At 38.9% G+C, this 12,762-nt stretch overlaps 1 protein-coding gene across 2 annotated transcripts; it reads left to right on the top strand.

Annotated features, from left to right (window-relative positions):
• The first annotated feature begins 3,931 nt into the window (after positions 1 to 3,931).
• LOC108665030 (enhancer of rudimentary homolog) lies at positions 3,932 to 11,252 on the top strand. Of its 2 annotated transcripts, none has more exons than XM_018151748.2 (4): positions 3,932 to 4,072; positions 8,509 to 8,596; positions 8,949 to 9,069; positions 9,576 to 11,252. In XM_018151748.2, exons 1-4 carry the CDS (start codon positions 4,070 to 4,072, stop codon positions 9,673 to 9,675), a joined length of 312 nt encoding a protein of 103 aa, XP_018007237.1. In that variant the 5' UTR covers positions 3,932 to 4,069; the 3' UTR covers positions 9,676 to 11,252. The 2 variants fall into 2 exon arrangements, with proteins under 2 accessions (XP_018007237.1, XP_018007236.1); XM_018151747.2 differs by having other exon boundaries at positions 8,946 to 9,069.
• The last annotated feature ends 1,510 nt before the right edge of the window (positions 11,253 to 12,762 follow it).

Genomic DNA, 12,762 nt, shown 5'->3' with positions numbered 1-12,762 from the left:
GGCTAGTTTACGGATTTGACGTTGATTTTCGTAATGATGTCTGTTTCGTCACATAGCCCGATACAAGTTTCTCTTAGGTTGTTGGAATAACTGAAACTTGTCACTTTAGCTGCAATTCAATTTAAACAGGAGACGATTTAACTTTTTATCAAAATGGCCAGTAAACTTGCCTACTGTTTGGAAATTGTACTCGCTGAACTGCTACTGAAGTTTACTCCTGTTTATTAATATGGTCCAGTATTGCTCTTACTCTATTGAAGTATTTCAATCAACAAATCACAATGTGTGTAGTAAAGGGCTAAAATCGCATTTTTCCTGTGTGAAGCAGGAATTCGGATATTATTTTGCACTTACGCTCTAATACATTGAACATAGTTCCTGCTTGCGTCCATACCGTCGCTACTTCCATTTTCAGCAGAAAGGAAACGTAAAATATTTCATTTTCTTTTAAATTTTGTTAACCCCATCCAGCGCTGACGTGTGTTAAGAGTTCTGTTGTAGAACTCAAGATGTCAATGGCTTTTCTGGTTACGAATTCGTGTTACCATGCTTACGTAGTTGAAAGAATATTTTTTTACTCAATAAATGAGAATATTTCAACCGTGTTGTATTCATCCTTGGCATGGACATACTGAGCCTCGTCTCAACAAATTTAGCGGTGTCTTCTAAAGAGTCAGCTTTGGTTTTCGAAATGCAGCTATGGAAGTTATTCTGCATCTACGAAATAAATAGTTTTCTTGCTGTCCACCCCTGGGCCACAAATTCAACTCTTGAATTAGCCCTGGAGTAAACGCCCAAGCTCAGCGTGCAATAACTACACTTAGCCTCAGAGCTAAGACCAGCCCACCTAAGCCTAAGAGCGGAGACCAGTTAAATACTGGGTGAGGATTGCATTGTAGGTCTTCTGCCAATGCCCAAGAATGCTCGCGAATAAGAAGGTATTTCTACATTCGGCCTAACTAATAATCACGCTGTCACGGCCCGCTTCTCTAAATTCCTCCAGCCATTGAGGTTAGGTTAGGTCCACTCGCGTTTGTTTTGGAAAGTGAAATGTTGCCATGTGAATAGGTTAATCCAGAAGAGGTTAGGCCAGAATCAGGCTAGATGCAGTATTTATTACCTTGCTCGACTTGGTAAGCTTGAGCGGTGGCTGCGGACATCCGGCACTAATGCTTTAAGCAGTTGAATTTAAAGGCTACTATGTAGGTACTCAAGCGTTCTTACCCTTGGAAAATAATATGAACTAAAGTGTGAAGTTGGACAAAGCTGGCATAACTCATGCACTCCTTTTGTTGTGGTTTATGCGTCTAGAATGGACACTATACTTTTCCCAATTTTTTTCATTTGGCCGGGCTTTATTTGGACAATGTTTTGTATTCTGACAATGACAACGACGAATGTTGCAACTATCAAGTTGAACTATGATTCATGAATCCATATAAATGGTTTAATCTTGTTATTGTTGGGTACTCGATTGTTTATCTAACTTTGGAAAAGCTTATCTCAAAGCTTCGGGGGATGACGATTTTTATAGCAAGAATAATAGAAACGAACGCTAGGAAAATTTTGGCAATTGAACGTGTAATTTGTGGCCAAAAAAAAACTGAAGCATAGAAAATTTTCATATTGTTCATCCGCCAACTTTTATGGCATATGTGGCCGTTGTAATACAAATTCGAATTAATTTTAGCTGAAAACTACCATAAATCGCAAAGACGTACGATTGGTGGTCATCCGGAAATATGCTAGGCGTTCCTTTCAAGGCTGATTGGTGCAAAAATTTGGTGGTGTACGGCTGCGTACCCGATCCTCCGGCGTGGCCTGCGACCAGTGAGGCTTACGACGTGTGTAAGAAGTGATAGTATGGCGTAAAATTCTGTGGAGTAGGACCTGTTGACAATTGACTATTTGATTCAGCAGGCTGTGGAGTGAGGTAGGTGTTGCTTAAAGTTGGTGTGGGGAGATGACTCAGTTACCTACAGCTTCTTGGGTGTGAGCTGAGTTTAGTTATTGCATTATAGGGTAGGCGATGGCGCCAGGGCTTGTTTACGAGCTAAATTTGTGGTGTAGGGCTGCGCTCCCGCTGCGTACCCTCCAAAACTTAAGTTGAAGCTAAGAAGGTGAGGTTGATAATCCTCCATTCATTCCGTTGATCGGGTACGCAGCCGTACACCACCAAATTTTTGCACCAATCAGCCTTGAAAGGAACGCCTAGCATATTTCCGGATGACCACCAATCAGCCGCGGATTAAGCCATCCGTCGGTAACCAGCCCGTGACATCATCTTGCTTTAAATATTAGGAGCTTTACGCCACCACATTCTGTAGCGAATAGCCCAGAGAGTAATGGTTATGCACCACTGAACGTTGCATCGAATCATCACTTCATACCCTGACTTTAGCTCGAACTGTAACTTGCGGACAACGGACTGTGACCAACCAGCTCAGGTCGCCAGTGGAACTGCATGCATCCTGCCGTGCACCACCAGACCGTCACTTTTAGCTCAACATCCGGGGTTAGGTTTCAGAAAGCATAGTTCTGTTTCAAACTCTATCGTCCGCCGGCGAGTGACTTTTGCAGCTTCGCTAAATTACGCAACTCTTAGCTCACAGCATCTGGGGTTAGGTTTCAGATAGCATAGTTCTGTTCCAAAATTTATCGTCGTACGACGCGTGGCCGTTCGACCGTGGGCTGGTTCGACACACGGGACAGATACGGACGGCTCCGGCTCGCTCCGTCTGGGTGGTGTAAAATTTTTTTGCTTGATGGCAGACGACGCTGGGCCATACGACGCCAGGTTTATTTTCCTGTGGGCTGATTGATCTAATTCAATGGATGTGATCTGTCTGGTGGCGTGCGGCTGATAACGTTACAGTCAAGGTGTGTTGTAGGCTACGTTCTTCAGGGAAGGTATCATGATAGTCCATTCGAAGCACGGCAGAGGTGGTCTCCGACAGGCGTCCCGCCGGATCACCGTAAACCTGCTCTGCTATACGGTTTTTGTCCGAGACGTTAAAGTCGTCCGATACGTTTTGTCCAGGAAGTCAACCATGATTGAACCATGCTAGGAACATATTTCCTCATTCAAGAACAGACTGTGCATATTTACCCCCTCGGTCTCATTTAGAACAAATTAACATAGCGCGTTTAAAATTGGGAAGCGCAGCCGCGCACCACCAATTTTGTGCACCAATAAGCCCTGAATCGAACGCCTTGGATCTCTCCGGACATCCACCAATAAGCCGTGAACCACTCGGCTTTGTCTTCCTCCGGCCTTTCATAGAACCTGCCGTGAACCACCAGGCCGCGGATCGAATATGACTTCCGGGCATCGTTAAATTACGTAATTTTACGTTCACATCATCTGAGGTTAGGTTTCAGATAGCATAGTTCTGTTCCAAAATTTATCGTCCTTCGACCAGTGGCCGTTCGACCGAGGGCTGGTTCGACGCACGGCCTAGATACGGACGTCTTGAAGTGTTGAAGGCTACGTTCCGGAAGGCAGGAATCATGATGGTCCATAACATCCAGGGCAGTGGTGGTCTTCGGCAGGCGACCCTAAAATTGAATAAGTTTGTTAAATAAGTAAGCATATGTTTGTTAAATTGAAACCGATCTTGACGTAGGTAATTGAAAACAAAAATATTTATATACATTACGCCCGTGCGAGCATTGTCAAAATTTTTGTTATCTGCTTTTATTTAAATTGGCGTACTTTATCATGTTATAAATTGTATTATATAATCTTTTATCCTGTATACCAGAATCTGATATTCTTAAAATAGTTGAAAATCTGTCCTAATGATAGAATCAAAGTAATTTGGGAAGTTTTAAAAAAAAGTATCTCCCAAGATAACTATCTGAACGCAATGTTCATATATTTTTTTTTATTGTGTTGTTTCCCTTGTAATCACGAATCTTCGCCTCACAGGAATTTCAACACATGCAGATGCCGTTGTCCGTTGCATTGTGTTTGAAACTATAAAGTTATATTTGATCCAGTTTTGCAGGCGTTTTCAGACAAGAGGCTGTGCATTGCAATTTGCATTTTGGTTACATAATAAATAAAATGGTAAGCGAGATATTCTGTGATATTTTATTAAATGGCTTAGCGTCCACTTCTAGTAAATTTTTGTTCATCCTGTGACGTTCTTTTGATTCTTATGAAGTTGTGCATAGTACAGTTCTTACACTACAGTAGGCTACATGAATGTTTTTAGGAATACGACTCTTGGACAGTCTTGGTGATAGCTAGGAAACACAGTCTTGGTGATAGCTAGGAAACTGGAAACTGTGGAAAGCAAAAGTGATGCATTTCAATGACATTCTTTTCCTTGCATGTGCCTCTATGTTTGAAATAACTTGAAGTCTTGAGTCCTGTCATGTCATCTATGTGTTGAATTTGTGTTCTATTAGTATTGCTGCAATGAAATGTCTCAATAGTCTCATTAACGGGATTACCTAACCCATTTGAGACAGTTTTGCCTCGCAGCTAGGCCTAGCTAGATGCTACAAGCTGTGAGAGGCTGAGTCCCTTAGCCTAGAGCATTATATTGGAATAAAAACATGTACATTTTATCCTGTTCTTGATATTGTAAAATTAAATAGGATAAATGCGGTATATTCCGACATCGTGGGTAATTCCATCACCTCTCTAGTTTTTCCTTTATATTAAGCTTTGTTTTAGTTCCATGCGTTCGTTGATGGTTGAATGGAAATGGTGATTGGTGACGTCATACATCCACTATGCAGAGGGTGGATGCAGCGTCGCCAATATATGGATTTTTAAGCCCAAAGCGTCGCCGGCCATTTTAAAGATGCGTCGCCGGGTAATTTTTAATGAAAAGCCATTTATGCTGAGTAATGACAAACTATTTACAAGCCACGAACTTATATACAAGGTTGCATGCATGTGTTACCCCAAATAACTAATTTTACCCTAAAAACAGTCCGATTGTACAGCAAGTGTCAACTGAACATGTAATAAAGCAGTCTGACCACTCTAATGTGACCGAAACTACGCAATCAAAAAAACATTTACATTCTTTGCGGGAACTCATCGCAACTGATTTCCGGACAAGCTTCGCTGCATCGCAATCCATCCAACGTACTGGAAACCTTACTTTTTTTCTAAATAGTTGGCCGAAGACTGAGAAATATATTAAATGCAAGAATTTCAAACTAAATGTGTCGGCAAGATCTTCTGAAGGCGAAAATTTGGCTACTGAAGTGTCGCCAAAGATCTTGCAATATTCATCCACTCTCTGCACAGTGGTCATACATTTGCGCACATAGTGACAAACCAGAGCTTTTTTAGAATCAGTTCATTTTAATTTCTTCATTTACTCAAGATTCAAACCAGTTTCTTAAGTATAATAATGCTGGTAGGGTAAACGCGGTATATTCCGACACATTAAGGACGCATCGAAAAATGACAAACTATAAAAAAAAAAACGTATGCGTTACGTAATCTGTTGCCTTCACATGACTCTCAAAACACTTCACTACGCGTCAGCAACGATGAAACGTCACAAAATGTTGCCATATTTATTAAAAAGCCTTTGGAATGGAAACCTACCAAATCCCTATATTCGGTCACTTTATGTGGCAATATTTGACACGTGGTGAGTCGTATTGCGTCAGCGCTTTATTACGTATCAGTAGAATTTGAAGCGCGGACGGAATATGCCTCACCACGTGCCGAATATAGCCACACACAGTGACGGAATATAGGGATTTGGTAGGTTTGCATTCTGAAGGCTTTTAAATAAATATGGCAACATTTTGTGACATTTCGTTGTTGCTGACGCATAGTGCGGTGTTTTGAGAGCCACATAAAGCAAACAGAACTTGGGTAACGCATACGGTTATTTTTTTATAGTTTTTCATTTCTCGATGCGTCCTTAATGTGACGGAATATACTGCATTTACCCTAAGAGTGGAAAATATATTCTGCTAAGCTGTCATGGTGATGGTCTTGAGTCTTGACTATTGCCAGTCCTTTCATGACATTTTTGGAGCAATAATATATCCTATTCTTATTCGTTGAATCATCTTTTATCTGATTTTTAATAAGAGGGCAGGATTCAATTCAGCTCCAAGATATGAAAATTTATAGTGTCAAAGTGAAACCACATATTTTTTTAACAATAAATTTGTTTTTAATTTTATCTTGTACCCAAAATTTAAGCCAATATCTTATTACCATGTTTTTCTTAGTTTTGCTTTGTCTCTGTCTGTCTGTTGACTGTTATCAAAAATTCAAACCTTAATTTATAGCCTAGCACTTCTGAAGATCCTAGAAACTTGAAATTTGGCATGCATGCTTATGCTGCCCATTAGTGCATAACAATTCAAGATTTGATCATCAGAACTTCAGAAGTAATAATTAAAAAAAATTATTTTTTTAATAAAAAATAAAAAAAACACTAAAAATTCACGGTTGGGAATCGAGTTTTTTTTTTTTCAAACATCCAGACTTGCCAGCCCTGGAAAATGATTTGAATTGCTAAAATTGCCTAACTAAAACATAAAAAAATTAATAAATATAAAACCATTTTTAAAAACCATGTAGTTTTTAAAAAAGAAAACATGGTTTTTAAATTTTTTTTTTATTTGTTTTAGTATATCATTGTTTTTAGTTTTGTAACCACCAGAAAGACATGGTTTTATATTTATTTATCATTCATATGTATGATAGGTACTACTGGTATGCAATGTGGAATTCTAAGTTGACTTCGAAGAAATAATTTAAATTTAATTTATTTTTTGAGATTTTATATTTAAAATGAAGTATAACCTTACAAGCGTAATTTTTTGAAGTAGCGAATCAGAGTGAGTGGCAATTTTCTTGTATTTTGCAGAGCAATACAATACAATATACATGTATACAGTACAATGCACACAAATCACAATCCACAAAGTAAATTAAAAAATAAAAAATTGAAGAGAAAAATTTTGTACTTGCTACCATAGGTTGGAAAATGCCAACAATGACTGACAAAATTGCAATGAGCTACTTTCATAGATTGCACAGGCACAGCTACCGGCACAAGTATGACTTCAACACTTCACTCCTTTGTTCATATTTCATGTTTCTCGACTCAGGCCACCATTGCTAAATACATTAGAACTGCTTATCTCAAGATGATTGAACTACAACATATCACAATAATAAATAGTAACAATATCACTATTGAAAATATATGCAATTGAAATAATTCACAATAACAAATATTTGCAATATCATAATCAAAAAGATTTATAATATCTGTAAAATAAAGGATGCACTGTCATGTTCACTCAGGCCTGAATGCAACTAAGAGTTGGAGGCAAGATGTCAGTAATGTTTGCAAGAACCACACCAATTATTATCTTCATTTAATATGGAAAAAGCATGTCATAGCAAACCTAATCAAGTTATTTAGTTGTAAAGAAATTTGAAATAGATAAATTTATTTTTTATGTTCATATATTATGAAAAATTTGCTTGAAAATTGAATGTTATCATTTAAATTACCAAGGTAACTGTACAGCTGGAATTTATACCCAATCACACTCATGAAGTAGAAGTTCTAGTGTGAAGTGGCCAAGTTGTCTTCTGTATAGTGAGTGTTGTCTGTGAGTTGTGCAACTTGTTGTGTTCACATTGTGCTACATACTGCTTTTTTTGTCTGGTATATAGCTGATGCAATTTTCTTTGGTACCTCCTAGCTTCCTGCTTCATTAGATATTTCCACATATTTTGGACTTGCTTCCCCTTGGCAGAGTTCAACAATACTTCAGTTTTTTTATTATTCTGCAGAATTAGTGGTAATTTATTTACTGAAATTGCTTGTGCGAGAATTTTAACAAGCAGATTAATCTTCCTGATGTCCCATTGTTTCCACTTAGGCCCTTTGATGGCTTAAAAAAAAAGAATTGGTGTTATTTCCAATTTTGCCATGACATCTAAACAGAAAACTCTTAATTTCTGTGATTGATTTCAGGTTTTTAGATTATTTATTTATAATTGTTGCATCAGTGAACTTCCTAGGTGCATTTTAACCATGAAAACCTGATTTATCTGAAATTCTGCTTAAAATTTTGTATATTTAAATTTTAAAATTTCTTGTTTTCTATAATTTTGTACTCAAGTTTATTTGAAAGAATAATATATGAATTCATAGGTGTTACTAACCTATTGCAAGACAGAGGAACTTTGCATTGGTGTGAAACATCTTGGCATTGTTAACCTGTGTAGGTATGCAGTAAGCCAAAGTACAGTGCATCCAGCACATTTGCAGCCATGATCTCAATTGGTTTGATTCATGTCCACTACCTGAGCATTCCTGATCTCTTCTTTAGTAAAAGTAAAACTGATAAAAAGAATATTTTTGATGCTGTATTTGCTGTTTAGATTATATTTATTATTTATAATCAGGCCCACACCAACCTGCTGGTCCTGCCTGGCTCCCCAAAAAATATATTTTTGACAGTGTTTAGATTATATGTATTATTTATAATCAGGCCCACACCATCCTGCTGGTCCAGCCTGGCCCCAAGCCTGAGAGCCGCACCTTCTCTGACTATGAGAGTGTAAACGAGTGTATGGAAGGTTGGTGTATTCCATCAGTTTCATTCACCCAAGCTTACAATTGATTAACTTAGTCCCAGGAAGTGTTAGTGAACTTGTAAGTGTAAGGATATTTATCAGTAAAGCAGATTGATTGATAGCATTTTTTTGTGAGCAAAAGATTTGGAGATGAAAATCATTGTTGAGTTGCAGAAATCACTAGGTAGAGTTTTAATATGAGCTGTGATTTTAATTATCCTTTTAATTTTATGCTACCTTTTCACTACAAGCATTTTTTTTTGACTATTGGTTCACTTTTTTATCTTTACCCATTAGATCTAAATTTTTGCTCTTTTGATTATAATATATTTTTGCTTGCCTTGTCTTCAAGTAGGAGTGTGCAAGATTTATGAGGAGCACCTGAAGAGAATGAACCCTAACACGCCTAGCATCACATACGACATCTCCCAGCTCTTTGACTTCATCGACCAGCTTGCGGACCTCTCCTGTTTGGTGTGAGTCATGCGCCCTGGTCCAGCTGCCTGGTCTGATATGATGGTCCAGCTGCCTGGTCTGCTATTATGGTCCAGCTGCCTGGTCTGCTATGATGGTCCAGCTGCTTGGTCTGCTATGATGGTCCAGCTGCTTGGTCTGCTATGATGGTCCAGCTGTTCCTATATACTCAACACTACTAATTCTTGCACTGCTTTAAAATTAGCAGTGCTGGGTTAAGATAAATCTTACATTAAGATATTATGTGATAAGTGCCATATATGATGAGAGTAGTTTTGTGATAGATTGGGTTATGTATATGTTGCGATAAATTTTTTGTTATGATACAAGTTATTTTAACAATTTTTAACACTTGCAAAATTTTAGGTACATACATTCTATTTTTTAGGTGAAATATGATTTTTCCTTGTTGCCTTTGTAAGATTTCTCTGGTGTTAAGGCCGCTCTAGTGGAGTGTTGTGAGCATATTATCTTCATGCTTTGTACCTATAATTTCCCTGGCCTACAGATACCAGAAGAGCACCAATACCTACGCGCCATACAACAAAGACTGGATTAAAGAGAAGATCTACATTTTACTGAGACGCCAGGCGGCCAAGGCGAACTGAAGCTCGCCTCAGCAGGCAACCGTCCTTTTCAATGTGCTTCACAGCTGTCAAAACTTTTTTTTACTAAGTTAAGGACCTGAGACATGAAACAGACACGTTCTGTGACTGCCTGGGATAAGCGTACAACATTAGCTAGCATTGGTGTATTGTTTAATATTGTTTGCCCTATTATGTTCGACATACATGATGCCTCATTGATGCATATTCATGATGCAATATTAATGTTGATATTCATGATTATAATGTTGATATTTATGATGCCACATGATGTTTGATAATTCATGATGCCACATGATGTTTGATAATCATGATGCCACATTAATGTTGATATTCATGATGCCACATTAATGCTGATATTCATGATGCCACATTAATGCTGATATTCATGATGCCACATTAATGCTGATATTCATGATGCCACATGATGCTGATATTCATGATGCCACATAATGTTGATATCCATGATGCCACATGATGTTGAAATTCATGATGCCACATGATGCTGATATTCATGATGCCACATTAATGCTGATATTCATGATGCCACATGAATGTTGATATTCATGATGCCACATTAATGTTGATATTCATGATGCCCCATGATGTTGATAGTCATGATGCAACATTAATGTTGATATTCATGTTGCCACATGATGTTCAATACTTGTTCCAGCGGCCGCTTGTGTAGATATTTGAAAGAAATTCTTAATGCAGCAAAGTTCCTCACAAAGCAATGTAGTTAATGCAGTGAAATAAATCGGCTTATGACTGGAGTGTTGGAAGTATTGTATCGTTTGTTCGTCCTCCTCAAATCGACACACGCTTAACTGCAGTGCTCAAAAAACTTGATCGGTTGTTCGTCACCATCAAATTAGAACGCGACTTCAACCATTTTCAACTTTTCCTCAGTGGCTGGCGTGCTGAAAATTAACCAATGTTCATGTTTAAAATGAAGTAAATATCACTTATTGTGAAAATTTCAAATTAGAGTTCATGATGAACGGAATAGAAGGAACTATTTTCTTGTAGAACAGTCGCAAGATATTTTAGTCGATACAAGCATGAAAATTTTATGTCTTGTGTTGGGGCTCTATAAGTTTTGTCTACGTTTATTACTTCGTTTAATAAAGATCAGTAAAATAGTCCCATTTATAAAGGGACATTAATTAACCTTGTCTGATACCGTCTGTTGATTGGGTGCCGTTTGAAGTCCCGGAACCCAGCTTCCTATTCACCAAGTGAGGAACGTGCAGAATTTGTATTTTTTTTAAATTATTGATGTCATGACACAATGCCTCTACATTAGACTATTTCGTTAGGAAAATATACGTTCGCTTCAACAAGTGAAGGTAATCTGAGATTTTAAAGCTTTTCCGCTTTTTATCTCGTGATTTAATGGGCCACAGCCATAATTGTACACTTTTCTCATATGTTGTCAACTTTGACGTATCGCGGAATTAAAAAGTCATTTTACTCCGTTAGGTACCTCCAAAATATTGTCCCTGTTTTAGCTGCATTGCACTGCCGGTTTCATTTGATTTTGGCATTTTTTGAATAAACGGTAATAAAATAACCTAGTTTATTGATTCATTCACCTTATGTTTATTTTATTAAATTCACAAAACGATTCTTGACAATGTTTTACAAAATGGCGGTCTAAGAAGACATTTAGCCACATGTAAGTGCAGTTTCTTTAATTCCTTCACAATGCCCTTAAACTGAGAAACTCCTGCAGCATCTCAGGATTAAGACATTTTTATATATAGATTTATGCAGGTTTATCTCCAAATAGTTTTCTTAGATGATGCAACTTCTAAATTAACAATAGACATGAAATAATCTTCGACACACAATTCTTCATGGAATGTCTAACCTTAATTGCATTCAAATTTTCATTTTCCAAGAACTCATCATAATAAAATCACGTTGATTCGACTCATGACAAACGCTCGGAGAGAACATTTTCAATTCGTACTAATATTACACCTTGCAACGGGTGGATAGCTGGAGGTCAGCATAGCCAGCAGGTCCATAGTGCAATTCATATACCTTCCCGAGCGTAACGCAGCCGGGCATCTTCACGGCTTTCGACACAAAGCGCCCACCACAACAGCGCCGTTCAGTCACAGGCCGGAGCGCATACAGGCCGGAGCACAACTGGCCGGAGCGCAACAGGCCCTACCGCAACAGCTACTCCTAACGTAACTTAACATAACCTAACCTGCGCCGCTTGTTGCGGTAGGGCCGGTTGCGCTCCGGCCAGTTGGGATCCTGCGCTGTGAAGCAGTGGCTGTGTTGTGCAAAGCGGATTTGCTGTTAGGCGGAGTTACCCACAGCTCATTGGTCTGAGGCTATGTGTAGATATTGCATGCTGATGGTTGGCGTTGGGCCCAGGGCCTATTTACGAGTCAATTTTGTTACCCACGGCTGCGCTCCCCTTGCGGACACTCTCACAAGACTATCAGTCCGCGTCCTAATCTACAGATCGGGAAGCAAATGAGATCGGAAGCCACTACGTACAACTTAGTCGTTATTTGTACGTAGTGATTAAGGTGTACCACGTCAAGGTCCCGTTATAGTGGCCTGCTTTGTACGGGTTGTTGCGCCAGCTGCAGCGTTCTGTTGCTAAACAACACACGAATATCTCTGTTCATCGGATAACTCACGGCTTTAAAATTATTTTCAGCTGATTTGCCTGCAAATTCACTTGAGACTACTTACTGAACTAAGACGTTTCTTCACAGTAATTAGAGACCCGTGATATGGATAATGGGTGTAGTGGCCGGCCGGATGTCATAGCCTTAGGCAACCAAGTGTCATGGGACCAAATGTCATGGGCAACCAAGTGTCATGGGCAACCAAATGTCATGGGCAACCAAGTGTCATGGGCAACCAAGTGTCATGGGCAACCAAGTGTCATAGGCAGCCAAGTGTCATGGGCAACCAAGTGTCATGGGCAACCAAGTGTCATGGGCAGCCAAGTGTCATGGGCAACCAAATGTCATGGGCAACCAAGTGTCATGGGCAACCAAGTGTCATGGGCAACCAAGTGTCATGGGCAACCAAGTTCATGAGCAACCAAGTGTC

The sequence above is a fragment of the Hyalella azteca genome, unplaced genomic scaffold (genome assembly GCF_000764305.2).
Source record: "Hyalella azteca isolate HAZT.00-mixed unplaced genomic scaffold, Hazt_2.0.2 contig13225, whole genome shotgun sequence".
In the NCBI taxonomy this organism is placed as follows: domain Eukaryota; kingdom Metazoa; phylum Arthropoda; class Malacostraca; order Amphipoda; family Hyalellidae; genus Hyalella; species Hyalella azteca.
This window is presented reverse-complemented; position numbering and strand designations above follow the sequence as displayed.

What these genes read in the sequence shown, in the direction of transcription:
- LOC108665030 (XM_018151747.2), top strand. An exon ending in TGTAAACGAGTGTATGGAAG is followed by an intron (nt 8,597 to 8,945) that starts GTTGGTGTATTC and finishes CTTGTCTTCAAG; the next exon opens with TAGGAGTGTGCAAGATTTAT. An exon ending in GCGGACCTCTCCTGTTTGGT is followed by an intron (nt 9,070 to 9,575) that starts GTGAGTCATGCG and finishes CCTGGCCTACAG; the next exon opens with ATACCAGAAGAGCACCAATA.